The sequence below is a fragment of the Gossypium hirsutum genome, chromosome D07 (assembly GCF_007990345.1).
Source record: "Gossypium hirsutum isolate 1008001.06 chromosome D07, Gossypium_hirsutum_v2.1, whole genome shotgun sequence".
Classification (NCBI taxonomy): Eukaryota; Viridiplantae; Streptophyta; class Magnoliopsida; order Malvales; family Malvaceae; genus Gossypium; species Gossypium hirsutum.
In genome coordinates, this window is record NC_053443.1 from 7640118 (window position 1) to 7663483 (window position 23366).

The following is a 23366-nucleotide window of genomic DNA, read 5'->3' on the forward strand; positions in this document are numbered from 1 at the left end:
AATTAATTTTCCAGATAGACTTTATTAAGAGAATTTAATGAAATAAATATTATTTTAACCTATTAGGGAACCTAATTAATTTCTTCTAAGGAATGTACAAAAAAACGTATTTGTTTAACTTGTTTGATTCCAGCAAGATCATTAAGTCACTTAACCATTTTTCGAGTATGAACAAGACAGAATAAACTAGAAATGAAACAAATTATAAAAGATTTACCATATTATTTATTTTATCCTTATCAAATAAAACCATAGTAGTGAAATGAAATGTCTAAATAAAAAAAAGGTAAATAACAGCAGAAAAGGAGAGCAAATGACTATTCATGGCTCCACTAATTTGAAAAATTCTATAGGTGTGCCTGGCATCATTTTAACCTCGTTCAATAAAACATTTTCTTGGTTTGTATGGTAATGTTATAACTGATACTGTTGGCTTGCATTTAAATTTGCATATTTAGAATTGCTTTATAAAATTGTTTAATTTTAGCTGCAAGCGATCACATATTAATAAACTTTTGTTTATTGATTTTCATGAATTGCTATCAACAGTTTTCCTAAATTAAGAACCGAAGATGATAGTTGCCAACTTATTCTAGAGAAAGAAGCATAAATCCGAAGTTAAACCTTACCCTTTGTAAGTCCTTTCCCTCATACTAATTCTAACGTAATTTATCAAAAAATTAGTAACTTACGACTTGTTGTTAGAACCCCTTATTGCCGTTGTGTCACTTCATATCTACCTCTGTACAGTCTTCTTTGACAACCAATTCCCCCGTTAACATACACTAAATAGGATTAGACAGTAAAAAGAAAGCAGCAAGAACCGAAAGGGGAGGATGGGAGGTTGGAGTGTACATTCTGTGTCGACTCCTCTCAGTTTGAGTTTGGGCTCACACTCATTGCCCAAGCCTGCTTATTACTGTTGTTTCAATTATGGTTTTCCAGTAAAATCCAGGAAAGCTCCTTTTTGTGCTATTTCGATTCGTTGCTGTGCATCTGCATCTAAATCCTACAACGTTAATAAAATCCTGCAAGCTGAGCCTGAGATTGATGATTTCGTGGTGGTCAATTTTTATCGCTTTGTCTTCATCAGAGACCCTCAACACGAAATTGCTAAGCACCTCACTTTCTTAAAGGTTTCGCTCGTCTTTGGTTTCCTCTCAGTTTAACTCCTTTCTTCTGCTCTACCAGGCGTTTCATTTATTTATTTTTTCAATTTTATTTTCAGGGTTTGGACATACATGGCCGAATCTATATAAACGAACAAGGGATTAACGCACAGGTACTTTGTCAGTCGCCCCTTGCGTTTTTTATTAATTAATAATTGAACAAATAGTTACATTCCATTATTCAAGGCGATTTGAGCATTGTCATTACTGTCATATGCTACCACTCCATAATTTGGTGATGAATCGACATTGTTTTTCTGCTCATTTGATTTTTCATGCTCGACTAAACAAAAGGATGTTTTTTATCCCTTTTTTTTGCTAAAGAAAATGAAATATTAGGTTGCAAATGCTAGTGCTTGCTTCATTTTTGACCTTGTACAGTTATTTTCAAATTTAAACTACAGAAATTTTAGTAATTGAAAATGCATATAGTTCTCATATGCTTTTCCATGTATGTACAAGCATATTTTTCCTATCTTCATTCAGCACTCTCTTGGTGCTTAGTTCCTTCCAGCATATTGATTAATTGTAGAAGATAGTTTGGTCTTTTTTGTTCTCTTCTTTCCCTCCCATTCCTCCTTTCCTTTTAAAGTACTCAAGTCGTATGTTGTTTGGAAAAACAAGGGCAGAGTATTTCTTGAATGCAAGTAAATGATTGATATTGATGGCAGTGCTAGAAAGTTGCATAGCTTGGTTTGCAGTGCATAATGCCTATCAGATTCCTTGGAGGAGTAGTTCATGTTTTGCCACTAATAATTTCTTCTGTACCCCTTCATTTTGCAGTATAGTGGGCCCTCAAAACATTCTTTTGCATATGTTGAATGGTTAAAAGAAGATGACAGATTTTCAGATATACTAGTTCAGACATCTCCTGCTTTTAACGGGCATGCCTTTCCCAAACTGAAGCTGCGATATAAGCCTTCACTTGTACAAGTAAGCAATATGTTTATGTGTCTGCCTGTCTGTCCTTGCATATTTGTTTAATTGTATCCAAATTTGATTTATTCCTTTTCTCTTTTGCTGCTTTTTGGTCTTCATAATTGTATTGTGTTCTTTTTTCTGTGATGCAGTATACACATTTGCCTTTAGTTAATTACTCTTGTAAAAGGCTTACATATTAGGGGGAGAACTATGCTCCTCATAGCCCAAGAAATAATAGTTTGTCTTATCACCAAAAATATGATAAAGAAATAGTAGATAAAACCCCTATAATAATCTCTACATAATCATTGGAAGCCATGATAAAGCCTAAACTAAACAGAAAATAAAGTTTGGTTTTCTAGACTTGTGACAAAAACAGGCATGCTAAAAGTTCTTGGGTGGTGCCCTTGATTGTATCATCCTTTTTCATTAAGCATGTTAGTGCTTGAAACAGCCCCATTGGCGAGAACAAATTTGATATCTTTGATGGAAATTTGGCATCTTATGAGCAGAGGTGCTTGCAAGAGTACTTATAGAAACAAAGAGAAGAAAATGAAAGAAAAAAAGAACTTATGGCAAATTGTCAACAAAACCTCCAAGTTTGAAAAAAAAAACCTCACGTGATTGAGTTAATGAAGTAAACCATGTATGACATTCATGTTTTTGGTTGATACAAGATAATCTCTTTCCACAAACATAGAATTTCTTGATGGAATGTTTAACTGTTTTAAATTCAATACTATTACACTCCCACCGGTATTTAAATCCTAATGGAAGAAGCATATTAATTGTAACTTCATAATTCATAAAATAGCTACCTTTAATGTAACCTTAGCATGCATGCTGTTGATATGTTTCATAAAGGATTCAACAAACTTAGAAAGATGAAATTAGGTGGAAATAACAGGATGAAAGGTACAAGATTCAAAGCTAAAAACACCCTCACCTTGTGTCTCCAACATGTAGGTGAACCTTATTTCAAGTAAATAAAGGAACACTATAATTTTTAGAACTTGGGACTTCAACTTGGAGGATTTGGATTCAGATCTTGTAAAGGGAGGCTAGGTATATGGAATGTGAAAGAGCCATCTTTTTTCTATGATTCAAGTCAACTGGCTTCCTAACATACTGAAAGGATAAAATGTTACATGGCTAAATCCCTATTCCCTTGTTTTTCTCACAATATAGTTCAACCGGTCAACTTAACAATATCTAATAATCCCTAGTTGTCCTACATATTGTAGCATGAACTTTCAAAATTGTATTTGTGGTCTAACTTTATGGATCTGTGTTCTTCCAGCTTGTGAACTAGGTTCAGAAGCATCTGATTTCAGTATTAGGATTTTACTTATGTTTAGGATGGAACTATTTGTTGAACTTGCATTTGATGATTGTGACTATAGACAATTTTTCATTAATCTCATTGTTCTTTTGATGTTTGGGTATTTATATACCTTATTTCTGTCTCTCTTTTACTCATCCAATTCACTTGAATATACACACACAAAAATACTATAAATACCGAGGACATTGGCAAAACATTGCCAAGATATGCTAGGCATGGGCTAGGTACAGCATTGAAAGGACAAAAGATTGCAGTGAAGCCATGTAATGAAAGAGAAACTTTAAGAAGAATTTGATTCCCTTGCTTTAGGATTATGCTAGTGATGAAACTTTGATTAAAAGGGCTCAAATTAGAGAAGAAACTTTGATTGGAAGGTGTTGTGATCAAAAGAATGGAAGGAGTTACTACGATCCTTTGCAACTTGGCAGCTGCTTTGTCGATGAAGAAGATGGAGAAAATGGGTTTTAGAATAGGGCAGAAAACTATTTTCAAGTGACCTTTTGGTTGAAAGGTTTAGAATGTAGGAGGCTACAACTTCTAAGTCTCTAAAGCTATTGGGCCAGATATAGCAATTACAGCAAAGTTGATTGCAGCTGATATGAACCCCCAAGTTTTGGTTGGTTTATATGTTCAATAAAACTGTGAAGTATGAAATGGCAGTTTTAAAGTAATATTATTCCTTGTATTTGCTTAGTGAATAGTTCTTCATCCTCTAGCAACTACCCATAGTATATTTCTCCCTCTTGAATTTTCTTTAAATGTCACATCAATGATGGATCATCCTAACTACAGTTACTTTTGTTCAGTTGGAAGGAGGAATTTCTCACCTCCCTTTGCTTGACCCATCAATGCGAGCGACAGCTATAGCACCATCAGAATGGAGGAAAAGACTAGAAGCAGTAAAAAACAATGATACGGCATCAAATACAAATCCTAGAACAAACTATATTTTGCTGGACGTAAGAAATGGTAGGTAGAAATCTTTTGATCTAGACATATCTTTTCCATATATTGTATACTTTGGCTTTAATAATTGGAAGAACAGTAGTGTAATCTGGTAACTTTAAAGTCTTATTTTTTGGGAATATTTAACTGACCATCAAAATCCCAGTCCTTGAAGGTGAATTTGGAACTTATTGATTCATCAAAGAGTTATAGATAGAATGCCAGTTAAAACTATCCAACATTTTGCCTTATTGTCTATTAACTAGAAAATGAAGGAGGCTTGTCATTCATGTAATACCTGCAAAAAATTACTTTGGAAAAAATGAATTGGATTAAGTTGTTGGCAATATTCTGTTGCACATTTGGCTTTTCCATTTTCAAGTGCGAGCTTTAAGTTGAGCATTGTTTGAGATAGGATGATCCAACTTTGTGCCTGATAAAATGTGTATCCTAAACTCTGAGAAACATGATGATGTACTTAATAGATTTAAGGTTTTTTTACAAATACAATAATTTTTACTGATGCCCAAATGTATAGCATAGTAAGACATAAATGATGACTTGCTAGAAAGAGTTTTTAATGAGGTAGAGGAGACTAGGTTTTGCAAGAGTAAAAACTAGATACATCATTCTATCAATTTTTTTATATTGTGGAGAAACGAGTTATGTATCAAGCTCTGTATATGACAATGATTTCCACATGGAAGTGAAAATTTTCTTTAATTGCTGTGATGTCATAGAAAATGGGCTGCTCTTTGAAGGTGCTTCACCTAGATCTAGATTAGAGATTTAGCAAAGAAACTCAAACAGATTTATGGTTGACTGGACGAGAGAATTTAGGGAGAGGGCAATAGAGATCAATCACAAAGCAATTGAAAACAGAAAGTAATATCTCTCAAGTTGAATTGTGCCATGTCCATAGTGCAGTAAGATAAAGGACTACATGTCGAGCTGTTTGGGTAACTATTAGGGAACTAACTCTTCACTATAGAACACTTATAGATTTCTTTCTCATTGTTCCCCTATTAATGTCTGAAGATGTTGGGATTCCTTGAATTTAGGTTATGAATGGGATATTGGTCATTTTCATGGTGCTCAACGACCAGATGTGGATTGCTTTAGAAGCACTTCATTTGGAACATCTCCAACTGAGGTAATGGTGTTACATTGCCTACTTCAAATTTTGTTTTGACTTTTATGTATGGTTGCATGTTTAGATCCCTGTTAGACAGCATATTGTTAAGTTTTTCTTTTTTTCACAAATAGTTTTGCAGTCCCATCCAAAATTCATGAATGTATGTTAAAACAAATTAGAAGTCCTATTATAAGTAAAACGATAATTGAGGAGGTTTTAAATTGGACAATTTTGGAAGGTTCAAAATTGGCGAACAAGTCATATAGGATTTAGGTGATGATTTTGTATAGAGGAATTATCATAAGAATAAACTGGTAAGCTTGTTGTAGAGAGTTCTCATGCTGTGGTATGGTTTGCGGTAGTGCCTGTAATGCCTTTTACTGCATTGATGCATTGCATAAATTTGGAAGTTTCAAATGACGTTTAGGGAGACAACTCAAGTAGCTACAGGAAGAGGAGACTTGAATATTCTTTTACCTCACATCCACATTTGTGAGGTAATTCATCCCCAATTTAAAGTCTCCAAGAGAAACAAACAAACGAAATACACTATTCAAGTTCTGTTACATTTGAAAAGATCTTTGAATAGCTACTAATGGTTCAATACCAAAACAATATCCCAAACTGGATCTCATGGCTTCAACCAATTTAGAATCTTTAAATAGCTAGTAAACCACATCTAGCCTCACACATTTGAACAAATCAACCATTAGTTTCAATATATTATATAGTTCAGTTGACAACATTAGTTAAATCAAGATTGCTCAAAGTGTTGGCTGTTGCATTTGTGGCAATTTCAAGCTTTTATTGCAATTTTAATTCCAGACCTTACTCGTTAGAGAGAATCTTAATTCTCCCTGTTAAATAGAGTTTACATATGTTATCTTGTTTGAATAAAATACTTATAACCTAAGTAAATTAAGACGGGGACTCTAAATAATGAAAGACTCTTAATATCTCTCTACAAATACTTTTAATTAAAAAAGATCTTCTAAAGATATAAAATACTCATAACTAAAATCTCCTAATAAAATAATAAAAAACTAATCTTTTAATAATTACTTTGCCTCTAATATTACTCCCCTCCTAAACAATAATTACTTTGCCGGTCCAATTTAAAGACTATTAAAAATTTTAAAAAATTAATTTAAAAAAAAAACTCGATTCAACCATCGGTTTTTTAGCCGGTTCAATCTATTCAATTGGTGGTTCAACCGATTTGTACCGGTTCTCAATTTAACTGGTTCAAAGACATTCTCTGGACCAATCCCTTGGTCGGTTCCCAGTCCAATCGACTGGTCCGGTCTGGTTCTAATAACACTATAAATTAAAGGGTCTTCTGTTCCATCAAAAGTTGGAAAATCTAACTTCATGTATCGTGGAACCACTCTGAATCTTGTCGCTGTCTCTAATCGGTTTTCCTGTTTCTCTAATCGACTTTCGTTTTTGTCAACATTGCTGTTATTGCTGTCAAACCCTTTTCCCTTATCAAAGTTTTGATTGGAAATCATCAATTCCCCCATCTGTAGCATGAACTGATTGATCTTCAACTCTATTTATGCTTTAAACAACTCCAACTCCTCTCTTGTAATGGAACGTCCATTGTTCCTGGCTCTGATACCAAATTGTTACAGCCTCGACGGATGAATATTGTCACCGGAGGATTCACAGGCAATCTGTTTGTCTTGTTAGGGTTCTTTCCTTGTTTTTTACCTCTTCCTCACGAATGACCTATGTTGAACAAGTGGAACTCCTTGAAGGGAATTCCCGACCTTAAGACCTGTTAGAAAGAATCTTAAATCTCGTAAAATTTGCTTAATATGACTTCATTTTATTTCTAGCAATAGACCTCTTAAATAGAGGTTAATAGGTTTACTTGTTTGAATAAAATACTTATAACCTAAGTCAATTAAAACAAGGACTTTAAATAAAGAAAAACTCCTAATATCTCTCTAAAAATACTTTTAATTTAAAAAGATCTCCTAAAAATATAAAATACTCATAAATAAAATCTCCTGATAAAATAGTAATAAACTAATCTAATAATAATTACTTACGTCTAACATTTAATGGTGTAAATAGCATTTAGAGAGTGTGGTTGATTTTGATATGCTCATATGATTTTATATAGGATTTTGATTTTGTAGCTGAAAACTAACTTGCTGGAACAAAGCAGGTCAAAGACATGCATTCTACCGTAGTGGCATGTGGATCATTCTTTTCTTTTCCTTTTTCTTCTTTCCTTTATGGGCTTTTATGTCTTTCTTTCTGAATGCTGGCTATTATCTCTTCTCTCACATTTGCAGGGTGTTGCTTCAGATCAGCTATTACAAGTTGATAAAGAAAAAACTGATATTTTGATGTATTGCACAGGAGGTATACGTTGTGATGTATATTCAACAATCTTAAGGTAACCTGCTGTTCTGTTCTGTCCTGTTCTTTTCATTTCTTTTCTGTAATTATGCTTGAAACTTAGAGCTTTACACCAGAATTGAAAAATGCATATAAAACTTAAACACGCACATTAAATTACAAATCTAATATTTCAACATTAAAAATAATAAAATTTAAAATAAAAATTATAGAAGTAAAAGGAATGGCATAGGTGTAACATAGTATCTTAATGCCAACTAATTCAATGGGCATACATTAAGCAAACCGTCCAACATACAACATTTCAATATCACGACTTTTAGAATTCTTAAGTTATTCTTTGGCTAAAGAGTAAGGGCTTCTAGGAACATATACATGGGATGTAGAATGACATCATACAGATGGAACAATATGGTAATTTCTGAAAAATGAGGACATTTCATAGTGGTTTATTGCAATAAAAATACATTAGATATATAAATATGCTTTATTTGCGTTTTCTCACTATACTTATAATTAATTTTAAGCAAGTTCAAACTAAATGATCGTTTAAAACAAATAAAATGATTTTAAAACAGTTCACTAATTACATTAATAGATTGTTAATTTAGCTATCTTGAACATGCTTTTCTAAATAGGTTGCACTGTCAGTTTGGGGCTTTAAACATTGAAATATGTTTAAGCCAAATGCTTTGCCCAAACACCTTAAAACACCATTAAACCAACCAAAATTATATGCCCAATGGCACTTAAGATTTGTTGTCTCCGTAAATCCAAGTAGTATCATTCTCTTCAGAACCCTAACTAGCTTTTCCTCCCTCTTTACTTCTTCAATGGTTCACATCAAACTTGTTCTAGCAAAATCATGAATGGTTAATTGTAGTGCAGTAATTGGAGGTTGTATGCTTATTTACGAGTAAATTCCACCCACCCATATAACTTGCACTTTTCTTTTTCCCGGTAGCATCTTGTGTTTTTTTGTCTCAACTAGCAGCCTATGATTGAATTTTAGTACTCTGCCATTAATTTTACCTGGTGAAAAAAATCAAAATTCTGAAGTATCTGTGAAAAAAAATCAAAATTCTGAAGTATCTTATTTGTTCACCTTTAAGCTCTATTTCTCTTTTGGATAACATTAAAAGCTTAACCCTTTATTGCTATAGAAACTTAACCACATCATGCTTAATTAAGAGAAAAAAATCTTAGGGTGCTATGAGGAAAAGCTTGAAATATAAGCGGTGTTTTTGTTGTATCTAACTACATAAAAACAGAATGCAAAAAAAAAAAAAAAAAAAAAAAAGAAGGGTAACTGATAACATGTATCCCATTTGGATTTAAATTGTGGTTGGGAATGTGAATTTCTTTCACATCCTGTTATTGCTATTGTGGACAAATGGATGTTACCACGGTAAAAAATAAAGGCTATGAATATCGGGGGTGAGGAGAGTGGAAACTGTTAGATAGCAACCTGAACCTTGTGTTACGGCCGCTATTTAAATCCTTGATCTAACATGGATATGACACTGATATGTGGGGGCTGCAGTGTGTTCTGTAAAGAGGGAATGCTCAATCTTAGTAACGATGCAAATTGTATTTATTGGTAGGAAGAGAAAACATAATGAGATACATCTTAGCTGTGATTGAATTACTTTGCAAGTCAATGTACTATAGAAAATTTCCCACTCTAACAAGATAGTCCATTTTTATGTTAGACAACAGGGTTTTCAAAATTTGTACACCTTGGAGGGAGGGGTATCTCATTACCTCAAAACTGAAGGTCCTGTAAAATGGATTGGGAACTTATTCACATTTGACTCTCGTCTTTCTCTCCCACCATCTGCCTATAACCATGAAACAATGATTGAAGCCAGCATGACTCAGCAAGCATCCAGTGATAAATTTGCTAAATGCTACGTTTGCAATTCACAAGTTTCTGAGTTAAGGCACCGGAACTGTGCCAATCTTGACTGCAACTTTCTTTTCTTGTAAGTTTCTCTCCCCTTTTATTGCGTATTTGGCCTGCATAAATTGTGAAGGTTTAGCTCATGCTAGAAATGCACGTCACACAAATAACCTAACCAGGTTATTGTGGCTGTTTCAATATAGCCATTAAACACAATTTACCTATGGACTGAATCAATCATATCAATTATGTTGGTTCTATAGTTCTAGCATGTGATTTTAACTCTAAATTTGTGGACATATGGGAATTCTTGAAAGATCATGCATAGAGGACTGATGGCAGCCTATTCAAAGAAGTGAAACTTCTTATCTTGGTAGTGGAAAATATAATGTTTAAATCACATTGTTTTCTTTTTTGTGTTTATTTCTAGCTTTCTCACTGGTCATCATACTTGTTCTACATTTATTTATTTATTTTTGAGGGGGAGGGGTGATAAACCATAAAAGTTTAGCAAAGTCAAAGGTCTTCTCACATCCTTTTTTCTTCTTTTTCTTTTTCCTTCTATCAAGATAAGGATTACTCCAATAAAAAACCGCAATATATAACTTATATGTTTTTATATTTTCATGTAGAAAATATTCAAAGTTTACATATATAATCAATTATTTGAGTAAAATTCATATTATTACTCAAAAATGTCTAGTCAATTTTCAGACTCATTTTATATCCCCTAAATGTAATAAAAAGGTTGAAGTGTTATAAAATGTAAATAATTACCATGCTGAAACCGATTTCAAGGGCCTAAAGAAAATCTTAGCGCAGGTAATCGGGTTAGAATGGTGCCCAAGTCTGCTTTTTTTGTGTGTGTGTGTGTGTTGAATTAGTGACTATTAAGTATTCAACCTTTTCAAATTGATACAAATAAGGAATTAATTACATGGTCGGTAATCTAGTCCTTAAAATTTAAGCCTATTAAGTATTCAACTCTAAAGACCAGTAATCTAATCCCTAAATATCAGTAGTAATCAAATCAGGTCAGTTGTCATCAGCTGTCAACGCATGGTCAAGCATTCTGCTGTGGCTCGGTCTTGACTCTAATGCTAAAGGAACGGTTAAAAATAAAATGTTGATGATAGTTGCTGATAGAATAAATTTCTAAGAGGGAAGGAATAAGAAAAAGATGGAAGAGCGAAGAATGTTGAAATTTTGAATTATGCTAAAGGAACAGTTAGGTAAGAAGTGTGGAGCATGTTCAGATCTTGATACCCTATGAGGCATCTAATTTAAAACCACTTGTGACTAAATGGGCAAAAGTAGTGTTTTTCTATCATCTTATATTCAAGGTCAACCTCCCCATTTATTGTCTATTAGTGTTTAGGTAGGATGCTTAACATTGAGTCAAGGCCCCGAGTATACTTTGTTCATCTTGCCTAACCCCATGTGAGGTCGATGACTCTTTGTGAGGCTGTTTACGTGTAGGCCTTTGTTGAGTTACATGTGAGAGGGAGTGTGAAGTGGTATTACCTCAAATCTATTAAGTTTATTGTGATCTTGATTCAAGTTGCTGATTAATTTTAGGTTGGATGCTTAACAGTTTATGTTACCATTGTGTGGTTCATTCTTTACTTTTTGATGTTGATTTTTTGATTGGTTTATAAATAAACTTATATATTTTGAAGCCTCCCTTTGGAGTTTATTTCCTCTCTTCATTTATTTGGATGGTGTAATGACTAGATGGTACTTAGTTTGGTGGTTATATTTAACAAGCGTTCCCAGTCAAACTTTCTGCTTTTATCTTGATTCTCAATCTGTATAAGATTAGATGGTATTGGGATTGAAAATCTCAATAAATGAGAGCCTGAAGACCCACCCCCTTTAAGCCCTTATCAAAGTCAAAGGTTTTGCTTGTTTTATATAAAACTTTGTTGATGAATATTTGTTTGGAGTTTTGCTTGAGTCGGTCAAGCAAAATTATTAGTTGATCTTAGTTTGCTTGGTTTTATTTTATAAGCCTTGCCCATTCTTTTCTCTGCTATCTTCTTCTTCAATCTGTATAGAATAAATGAATGGTATTGGCTTGAAAATCTCAGTAAATAAAAGCATGAAGACCTAGCCCCTTTAACACCATGTCGAAGACGAAAGTCTTGCTTGTTTTATGGAAGATTGTTTACGAGTAATTTCTTTGGAGTTTGCTTGAGTTTGTCAAGAAAAGTTACCTCTTGATATGAAAAGTCAATCCAGTTTGATCTAGGAACATTGGGTTTTGCTTGAAGTATTATGGAAAATTATTGATGGTAATGAAAAACTGTTGATGATAATGATAACTTTGTGATCATTCAAATTTTGGGAAGTTTTGTGTTTTTAGAAATATCATATTTCGGTGGAACAAATGTATTTTTTTACATAAAATATTTACTTTCCAAACGTTCGTTTTAGGTAAATAACTGATGGGTAAATTGTATTTATCTCTACTATCCAGATGTTGTGAAAACTGTGTGATGGATTTGGGAGGATGTTGTTGTTACAATTGCATGACTGCGCCCCGACGCAGACCTGTTTTACCGGGGTTTCAAAGATACAAAAAGTGGCATGTGTATCGAGATCAGAAAGTCGAAGCTTGAGCTCAATGAAGAATTCACGATTAGGATGTTTTTGAGGTAATCATCCATAATCTACCACAATTTTGTGGTACCTTATAATCTTGTTAGAATCTAGTTATTGTATCTAGAAAACCTGCAATTTTTAAGTTTGCAACAGTTTTTGCAATGCTATGTTGCAAATGGTCACTGTAGTCTAGCACTTTCATTATAATTTTATATTTCAGCAAACAAGCAACTTAAAATATCAACAGAAACAAGAAGAAATCTAAATTAAAAGTTAATAAGAAAAATAATATGGATTAAGAGATTGCGAAAAATATTCAAATGAAAATTGAACACAAATATATCCAGTGAAAGGCAAATTAAAAACAAATTTGGGGATTTCATAGCTCTCCTAAGAGGATGATCAAAGCCTTACCACTTTGTTTTGAAACGCAGATTTGCATAACGCTATATAGGAAATCAAGTCCATTAATAAGCAAGACAAAGACTGGAAACCCCAATCAACATAATAACACTGGCTTTAACCTCCACGGTGAATTGTCTCACCGTCTTTATTTTATTATTTCTTGTTTTTACTTCCACCGGCAGTGTTACCTCCAGCCGCCGCCTTTTCTTGTAAGGCCTTTGCATCTCTTTCCCAGCGTTGTTCAGGGGTCAATCCATCGTCCTTGGATTTTCAATCTACAAAAGATCCAACTTCTTGCTTTTTCTATGTTTGTGCTCAATCAAATTCCATGTTTTAGTGAATTTAAGAGAAGATTGGGTGATACTTTTATGGTTTCACAATATATATTCAGTTTTCATTCATTTGAAATCTTTTTTTAATCTCTTGATCGCTATTATGATGATCATCATCGTTTGATTTTGATTTCTTCTTCTCTCTCCATGTATAATATTTTTCCTTGGAAAAGCTTAGATGAAATGAAACTGCAAAGGAAAAAATAATTGATTCTTTTAACCATGGCTTAAGAGATAATGACATATATAATGCTGACATGGAAGTTCATTCTTTTAAGAATGAAGTAAAGTCAAGGAAAATGTGAAGTTAATGTGCATTGACTATTGTAATTTTCTGTAACGAAGTTAATGTTCCAGCAATATATATTTCAAATTAGGAAGCTAAGTTTGGATTGGGTGAAATGGATTTTTATAGAAGTTTCCGTCAAATAATTATTTTGTGAAGCCAAGAATGGAGGGGGGAAAATAAGCCATTTTTTCTTTTGAGAGAAGTGATACACCAAATCGGGCAAACGACTTTTGTTCAACATAATTACAACCTAAAATTATTTAAGAATTAATATCAATACCAGATGAGCCTTCACTTTAATAGTAATGCACAAATATGGAAAACTAAAACGCATGGGTTCAATCTTTTTTATATCTATATATATTTTCTACATAAAATATATAAAATGATAAATCTCGGAAATCATACAATTCAATTGATACCAACAAGTATAGATTAATAGTATCCCTAATTTAAAGCATAAATGTTTTTAAATGGTAAAAGTACCATAGAGACTTTTGTACAAGAGTCAAATTGCATTGTCTCCTCTACTCAAAATGGGCAAATTAGTCTCCATACAAAGAGCAACTGGTTGTTCTATTGAAAATTACATTCATTTTTATTGTTAAAAATTGTCCCATATATGTCAGAACGAGGTACATGTGACATACAACGTATAATTGATTGACACGCCAATTTTTAGCGGTAAAAATGAAGGGATTTTTTAATAAAAATGATTCGTTTGCTCTTTACACTGAGATACAATGATTATTTTACTCTTTTTTTAGTAAAGAGGACAAAATACAATTTCTCCCACAATTTGATAGGTCTAAGCGTTGCTAGCTATCCTACCGTGGATTGAGCGAACACAGTTGTTTTTAGTCCCTTGAATGGAAGATGTTGTCCTAATGAAAACTTGAAAACAGTGTTAGTCTTAGACGCAAATGGTTAAGAGAAAATGGTTATTGCAATTCTGAAAATATTGAAAAGGAACGGCTTGTGAGGAACGTTTGTCCAAGAATCTATTAAAGAAAAAAAGTGAAAAATAAAATAACCCAAAGAGAGGCGACTTTGAATACTTTATATAGCAATCATGATAAGCGTAACTAGTGGGGAGTGTAAAAAGAAATGGCACCATTGGGATTACCTCCTGGTTTTAGGTTCCATCCCACTGATGAAGAGCTGGTGAATTACTATCTCAAAAGGAAAATAAATAGGCAAGAAATCGAACTCGACATCATCCCCGAAGTTGATCTCTACAAATGTGAACCATGGGAGTTAGCAGGTCTCTCTCATTTCTACGTCTCATTTCTATGTTTATTTCTCTACCACTTGCCTTGATTCTTACGTATTATTTTCACAGAAAAATCATTTTTTCCAAGTAGAGATCCGGAGTGGTACTTCTTTGGACCCCGTGATCGAAAATACCCGAATGGGTTCAGGACGAACAGGGCGACAAGGGCGGGATATTGGAAATCTACAGGGAAGGATAGGAGGGTTAGTTGCCAGAATCGAGCCATTGGAATGAAGAAGACACTGGTTTACTACCAAGGCCGTGCCCCTCAAGGAATCAGGACCGATTGGGTAATGCATGAATACCGGCTCGACGATAATGAATGCGAGGGCACCTGTGGGATTCAGGTAGTTGCTGCATCATAAACTTAACATCCATGATAAAGATAACAAGCATAACAGGACACAAAACGAATGGTTGAACTCGTCAGTTGCTTGCTTTAGTATGAGATTATTATTCACCAATTAATCAGGATTTCAACTGCATTCATCATAGCATTTTCAGTCTCATCCTAGGTTTTCAATTACTCACGGTAAACAATAGTGAAGAGAAGAATAGAAATCCATGCTACAAGCTCCGGCAACGGCGGAACGTGCCACTGAGTTTTGGCGGCCAATTTAAAATTGTTAAAAATTTTAGGGGTCTAATTGAGTTTTTAAACTTTTGAGGGACTTAATAAAAAATTTTAAAAATTTTGAGGTTTTAATTAATATTTTTCAAATGTTTTTCAAACTTTCGAACTTTCGAGGCACCCCTCTGGCTCCAATGTTGTTTTGCCTCCTGCATGAATTCCTACTTTTCCTCTATCTTTTTTTTTATTGCTATGTTTCAACAAACACAAAAAATTTAATGTTGTTTGAATCTGATCGGATCGGTCGGTCAAATCGGTTGAATCGAAAATTAATTCAGAGAAAGACTTTGAACCGGTTGATCTAGGAATCGATACGAACCGGTTGATCTGGGTAAAAAATAGGTTGAATTGATGATCTGACCGATTCGACCACCAATTTGATTTAAAAAAAAAATCCACCCCGAAACAGGAGTGTTGACAATTCTTTAGGATTTAGACCTAAGATCATGAAAAGCAATTACTTGCTTTAGTTGTCTTCCCTAAATTGCTGAATCTTATGAAATGTAGAGACGTGGGCAATGCATGACTTGCATGCAAAGTTAGGGCATTTAGGCACACTTTTACTTTATCATGATTTTTTTTATAAATAAATCCAAACAAAAATGGGTGACATATTCCTTACTTGCAGATCTCTAAAGTAGGAAATGTTTTGTCTTACTTTGCCTTTTCTAATAAGACAAAACCATTCTCCTCTCTCATCTCTTCAAGGTTTAATTACTATAATTTGATATAATATTTACTTTATTTCTCTTTTCTTTATATATTTTAATTATGTTTAAATTATATAAAAATTTTCATGTTGATTATTCATATTATATAAGTTTAATGCATTTCTTATCTACACTAATTAGAAGTCTTTGATTGAACTTAATGCTCCGAGTTAACGGTACTAATTTTATTATAAAAAAACTTAAATTCTAAAATAAAAATTATTATATAATAATTTTATTTTTTTAATTGAGTTTATTGTTACAAGGTAAAATATATCAACTTGTTAAGTAAATTATAAAAAAATTTACAAAACAAAGGTGTGTAATTATAAAGAGATTTTACTATTTTTAAATTCACTACCTATTTTTTTAATCGCCACTAATAAAATTTTGAAATAATAATTTATTTTATTTACAAAGAAAATAGTCATTTTAGTTTTCTATTTAATTTTTCGCCTATTTTAGTTCTTAAACTTGCATTGTTTCTCGAATCACTCCAAAATAGATGAAATAATTTTATAATTTCTTTTTTGATTTTTAAAAAATATTAATTACTGGTGTGGCACTCATGTGGCAATCCACTTGTATGCCACATCAGCAAAGTTAACAAAAATTAACTTTTTTACCCATTTTGAAATGATTTGATAAATAGCACAAATATAAAAGTTAAAAGAGACAAAAATTAAATAAAAGACTAAAATAAATTATTCTTTTAAGTTGACATTATGGCTAAAACTTTTCCATACATTGTTAAGATTAAAAAAAAATCATCTAAACAGTGGTATGCCATATTTCTAATGTATATTGTATGTGTATATTTTAATTTTTTTTACAGTGTATTTGAATTGTATAATATGGTAGTGTCCACAATTATTCTAACTTGTAACTACATCCCAACACCATTAAAAGTTATATTCCAAACATATATATTTTGACACCTTTATAAGCAGAGGTGTTCATGAGTTAGGTCAAACCCTGACAAAAATCTAAGCACGGTTAATAGGTTCGGTCTGAAAATGGGCTTAAATTTTTACTCAAGTTTGATCCAGATAAAAATGTTAAATCTCAATTTGGTCTGTCCGTATTAAAATTTTTTATTTTATTTATTTATATAAAAAAATTAAAAATATAATTCATCAAAACACTAAAAATATTAAAATAAATGTTTCTCAACAAATTGAAAATAAATTTTAAAAAAGGTCTTGATATTTAAATAACACTAAGATATAGGTGCAATTTAACGAGTAAATTCCTCTAAATTAGTAGCAAAATTAACAATAAAACAAGAGTTATACAATGTCCAAACAATAATAACAAAATAGTAGCAACGTAATAGTGAAATAACAGTAAAATATTGGGAAAACAATAAGAAAATAACAACAAAATAAGAAGTTATTTTTTACAAATTCGGGTGGACAAAAAAGCTTTACTTAAGACTTGACCCATTTTTTAAACAAGTCTTATTTTTTATCCAAACTCATTTTTTAAACTTATATTTTTACCTAAATTTTTTCAGTTTTTGGTTCATCCGCACGTAAAACTTTACTTATAAGCCAATGAATTTGCTGTTTTATTTATTTATTCATTATGTTGCTATGTTTTGTTTAATTCCTCGATTTGGGTAAAGATTTGTGAAGAAAATGAACATTGGTAGCCAATATTTTAATGCCTCTCCATCAACAGTTTCAATGGATGTTTGTCCTGTATTTGTGTGTTTTTTCGTGTTAAAATTTTTCGAGATTTAAATCATTTTCTATTTTCAACATATTAATAATATTGATTATTAGTGAGATTCAATGTAATTCTTTTTTATTAAGTATTATTTTCATTTAATTAAAAATGATTAATAATTTTTTATGCAAAATTTAAATATTTCCACTTATGATTTTTATTTCATTTAGGAATAAAACTATTTTTACTAAAATTTGAGACAAGATGTTGTTATAAAAAAAACTAAATTAATAAATAATGTATTTCATAGTTTATTGTTGTTATTGTTATAGAGGATAAAAATAAAACATAAAAATAAAAAAATTCTATAATAAATTTGACTATTATAATGAAATGTTGTTGTAGAGAAATCTAGCTGTATATAACTTTTGACAAGTTTGTAATATGTGTTATATGGATTTAAGCACGTGCACATCTTAGTGTCATATTCATTTCATGTCGTATTATGTTTTATGTCATGCAATTAAATTATAGGTTAAAATATACCATTAGTCTCTACACTTTAATAAAATTTGAGATTTAGTCACTATACTTAAAAAGTTAAAAAAAAAAACTCAAGTCATCCTACTCTCTTGATTTAAAAATCCAGTCCAATCATTGAAATTGTAAATAATTTTCATTAAAATTTGTCAATTTGACATGTTGATTAGGCCATCCTCATGTGATGTGGACGAAAAATAAACATGTTACGTTGGCAATTTTTAATTGGAATTACCAATTATGATAATGATTGAACTAGGATTCTTAAACCGAAAAAGTAAGAGGAATGAAATTTTGACTATTAAATTATAGGGACTAAATCTCAAATTTTGTAAAAGTAGAGTGACTAACAGCACAATTTAACCTAAATGATATGAATAGGAAGTAAAGAGAAGTGGTTATTGGCAGGATTCTTATGCGCTATGTCGGGTGTTCAAGAAAAATGGCATGACGGGGTCGGAAACAGAAGAGCAAGGGCAGAGTAGTTTAACGGTAATGGATCAGTACTGCTCGCAAGGTGTAATTATGAATGATTCGGAAACCATGTATGGGGAAGTCCCCATAGGCGCCTCCTCATCTTCATGCATGGAAGAGGAAGAAGATAAAGATGATTCATGGATGCAGTTTATCACTGATGATCCATGGTGCTCTTCTAACTGTACTGCTGCCATGGCTGGGGATGAACTTTCTAATACTGGCTTTTACAATCTAAATTAATTTTGAGATGGTGAATATACAACACAAAATTAATTGGGTAATTATGTTTCTTGAAATAAGACGCAAATATTACACTGTAAAATCTCTGATATTTTTCTCTCATTCATTAGGAGATTAGTTTCTCTGATTGGGTGTAATCACTTGGGGCCTCATTATTATTAGTATTATTAAGACAATAACTACATTATGCTCAGCTTCGGCTTTTATTATTAGTCTCTCACCCATAAATCAGATCAGATATAATTCATCATCTTATTCCTTTTATGAAAAAACCTAATTCCACCAATTAATTACATATCCAAAAACCTAAAATTACACCTAATTTAATTTTTGCAAATTTACTTCATCATCGACTTGAAACTTTGTATTCTTTACATTTTGGTCCAAATCGACCTCGGTTTAGCAAATAAGATTTCATAAATTTGTATAAGACTTGGAATTGATTATATAATGATTAATAGGCATGAAGTACTTGTAATTAAATGTATATTGATTATTCAATTGACTGTTATAAATTGCAGTTGCTCTAGCAACAAATGTGATATCTTGTAATTGAATTTTCAGCTCTTTTAACTTCGTTGGTGCCATACGGTACAAGGCAATTAACACGAGAGCTATACCTGGGTAAACTTAAATTGCAAACTCAACCTCACGATCAGGAGGCAATTTCGACAATTTTCTTCTAGGAACTCACATATTGTTCGTATCTTGCTTATTTGGCTTTCATCTGAGTTCGAGTTAATAATATAGGCTAAATATGCTTCGCAACCTTGATTCAGAAGCTCATTAGCTCAAACCGATGAAATGATATGAGTAGAACCACTCGATCTGATGTCTTTGACTTCAATAATTTCGCCTTCCGGACTTTGGACAAAAAACTTCTTTTTATGGAAGTCCAAAATCACATCATGTTTAGTTAACCAGTCTATTTCCAGAATTACATCAAAATCGCTAGACGACATGATCAACAAATCAATAAGAAACAATCTATTATGGATTTCTAATGGGCACCGCCTACACACTTGGTCAACAAGCACGGTTTGTCTCAAATGACTTGAAACAACTATTGCTACTTTTGATATCTCAGATTTCAAATTCTCTGATGAAGCTAGAATTTGTATAAGAAGCATAAAGCTAGGGTCAATTAAAGCATGCACAGGTGCTGAATATAAAAGAATATACTTGTTACAACATCGGTAGCATCACCCTCTTCTCGGGTTCGGATCATGTAGGCTCACACAGTTGTTGAACTGCCAACTCGGTTCCTCTTCTCTGACTACCCCTCGATACAAAACCACCACGAGGATTTCCTCTACCTCTAATTGCAGGAGTGAACCTCTGAGTGGTAACAAGAGGATCATTATCATTCCTCAAACAATCTCAAGCAAAGTGTTCTTGAAACCCACATCAATTGAAAGAAAGGGATAACCTAACCTTTTCCTACAAAACTGACTTGAACCAAGCAAAAGTGATCTAAAATATCTTACGATAGTTATGTACTTACTCTGGTCATAAAGTTAATAATAATACTAATATTTGTTTTTTTTTACTAATGTTGAGAGCGCTTTGCCAGATCAATTCACTAGATTCTTGAGCTTTAGGAGAGTTGATGGTTTAACTATTTATTTAGGTGTTCTGTTATTTCATAAAAGGGTTATAAGTTGCACATATAAATTTATTATTGACTTTAGCTAAAAATGGGTGTTATTTGCTTATCTTAATTATCTTATGAAAATGGCACTGATTCCAATTGGAATTTGCAAGGAGATTGATAAACTAGTGAGTATCTTCATTTGATTCGCATACAAAGTGAAATTTGCCTTTGTTAATTGGAATTCTTTGTGTCAACCTATTAAATGCGATGGATTAGGATTAAGGCATTTGGTTGAACACTACAAGTCTACGATTTTGAAGATAGGGTATAATATAGTAACAAAAACTTCAGCTTCATGGGTTCGGGTTGTTGGAAGAAAATACAAATTGAAGTTGTCCTGTGAACATTGATAAGCCAAAAGTGCTCGATCCTATATTTAACAATTAGTATCAAAGATTTGGAATCAAATTCGGAATAACTTGCGCTGGTCAATAGGCAATGGAAGACGAGTCCAATTTTGGCTTGATAGCTGGACATCCGATCTTAAGCTGTTAAAGAACTATTGCCATAATGTAGATAAAGAGAACATGAGGTTTTGGATAATACAATGGTGGACTGAACATAGAGACCGGAACTAGGAGGTTATACAACGGGAATTAGGTCAACCAATCATTACAAGGATTGTGACTATTTGGCCTCTTGAAGAACGTAATGGTGAAGCCCATGACCAGTTCTGGAGGTTGTCTAGAGGTGTGGCCGCCCAGGGCCCAAAATTGAAAGGGGTCTAAAATATTGTTTTCTAGTTTTTAAGGGGCTTAAAAAGTTATTTTTTTTAACTTTTAAAGGTTAAAAAAAATTTACTAACTTTTAAGGGTCCAAAAGTTTTTTTTACCAATTTTTAAGGGACTTAAAAAAAATTTCATCAACTTTTAAGGAACCTAAAACCCCATTTTATAGTTTTACCTAGGGCCCCAAAAATGTCAAAAGCGAGCCTGGTGAAGCCTCATGCTTTTGAAGGTAGGCGGAGGATGGGAATTACTCAACATACGTAAAAAAAAAAAAAAAAAAGGTCGAACACGGTCACGATGGATAGAGACCCCGGATTGAAAAACTAAAGTTGAGAGTGAAAGGGGAAGCAGAGTTTTAGATTTTTTTTCCCTCGAAAGTTTTTTTTCGTGAAAGGAAATGAAAAGTTTTTTTGAAGCTTGAAAATTTTAGGGTTTTTGTGAAAAGAAATAAAAGGTTTTTTTAAGCCTGAAAGTTTTAAGATTATCCTGAAAGGAAATGAAAGGTTTTTCTTCTTAGATAAATTTGAAGCAATCCAAGGTCCTGTCTTGGGCTATTTGTAATTAATTCAAAATATTGGGTTGGATTTAATTTTCGTTTATTATTGTAGGCAGCCCAAGGTCCTGTCTTGGGCTATTTGTAAATTAATTTAAAATATTAAGTTGGGTATAAAGTTTTAGATTTTTTCAAAAAAAAAAGAAGTAAAGTAAATTACCAAAAAAGTATAAATGTATTAGTATGTTTTGTAATATTTTATGTTATGGCAAGAGAATTTAATGGAAAAGAATCCATTATATTTTAATGAAAAATATTAATATTTTTATTCATAAAGTACTTTTTTATTGTCATATCTAGTCATATTTGTGTCCCCATTTTTTAAAATTTACTATGTTACTATGTCTGTATTGTGTCGTACCCTTATTGCGTATCGGTGCCCTCATAGCTGGTTATATGCTCCTAAAGGGAGAAAACTAGGACCCGTAAATGCAATTTGGTGAAAAGTTTGGGAGATAGGCGCTCCCAAAGAGTTGAACAGTTTTTATGGCTATTTGCCTAGAGTAGACTCTTGACTAATGAGGAAAGAAGTAGACGTGGTATGATGGATTATGCTTCATGTCGAGTTTGTGGTCATTGCGTGGAAACCATAGTTCATGCCATTCAAGAGTGTGATATGGGTAGAGCTGTGTGGGTAAGGATTATACCCCCAACGGGCAATTGACAGCTTCTTCTCCTTGCCTTTACAATACTAGTTTGTGGGAAATAGTGATATCAGGTTTTGAACTCTACTTTAACGAGGTGAAATAGATTCTTGGTTCGCAATCCTAGCTTGGATGATTTGAAAGAGAAGGAATGAAGTCGTTTTGGGGAAACCATGCCAGAGTGTGGAAACCATTTTGTCTCAACATGGAGCTGGGCAAAAAGCATTGAAGACAACGTATGTCTTTTGATTGAATGTAGTGGGAATAATATTGAGGTGCCTTAATGGCAGCCGCCCCCGACTGCTTGGTGCAAAGCTAATATAGATGGAGCAATGGCTACTAATTCTGGTATAACCGCTGTAAGGGGATTACTTCGCGACAGCAATGGAAGGCGACTGATAGGCATTTGTTCACCACTGCAAGCTGAGCTTTAGGGAATGATCGACGGCCTAAGAGTAGCATGGCAACAAGGAATTCGAAAGGTGATCATAGAATGTGATAATTTATTCGTACTAATGCTTCTGTCTAACCAAATGATAGAAGACTGAAGCTTCCCTTGGTGCGACAAATACGGCATTACCGCAGCTAGCAGTGAGAAACTGAGATTATGCACATCAGGAAAGATGATAACCAGTCAGATGACTTTATGGCGAAGCTGGGATTCAGATTGCAACAAAAGTTCCGACTAGAGCCAACGCTTCACTTGGTATTGAAGGCTTTCTTATTAGGGATCATCTAGCAATAGAGGAGTGGCTAATACTCTAGTGTTTTGATTATATCTCTTATTATTCCAAAAAATAATAATAAAGTAAATAAATAAAAAA

The 23366-nt window shown here is 32.8% G+C and overlaps 2 protein-coding genes across 5 annotated transcripts; both read left to right on the forward strand.

Moving 5' to 3' along the window:
- The first annotated feature begins 543 nt into the window (after window positions 1-543).
- On the forward strand, window positions 544-13261 carry LOC107953548 (rhodanese-like domain-containing protein 8, chloroplastic). Of its 4 annotated transcripts, XM_016888888.2 has the most exons (9): window positions 544-1136; window positions 1229-1282; window positions 1953-2102; window positions 4242-4404; window positions 5442-5533; window positions 7822-7925; window positions 9601-9873; window positions 12271-12448; window positions 12830-13261. In XM_016888888.2, exons 1-8 carry the CDS (start codon window positions 837-839, stop codon window positions 12410-12412), a joined length of 1278 nt encoding a protein of 425 aa, XP_016744377.1. In that variant the 5' UTR covers window positions 544-836; the 3' UTR covers window positions 12413-12448; window positions 12830-13261. The 4 variants fall into 4 exon arrangements, with proteins under 4 accessions (XP_016744377.1, XP_016744376.1, XP_040953256.1 ...); XM_016888887.2 differs by lacking the exon at window positions 12830-13261 and having other exon boundaries at window positions 12271-12582; XM_041097322.1 differs by lacking the exons at window positions 4242-4404; window positions 5442-5533 and having other exon boundaries at window positions 557-1136; window positions 12830-13212.
- A 1226-nt stretch (window positions 13262-14487) lies between these two features.
- Window positions 14488-19156, forward strand: LOC107956560 (NAC domain-containing protein 86). The gene is made up of 3 exons (XM_016892175.2): window positions 14488-14685; window positions 14764-15041; window positions 18655-19156. The coding sequence occupies exons 1-3, from the start codon at window positions 14529-14531 to the stop codon at window positions 18961-18963; spliced, it is 744 nt and encodes a 247-aa protein (XP_016747664.1). The 5' UTR covers window positions 14488-14528; the 3' UTR covers window positions 18964-19156.
- The last annotated feature ends 4210 nt before the right edge of the window (window positions 19157-23366 follow it).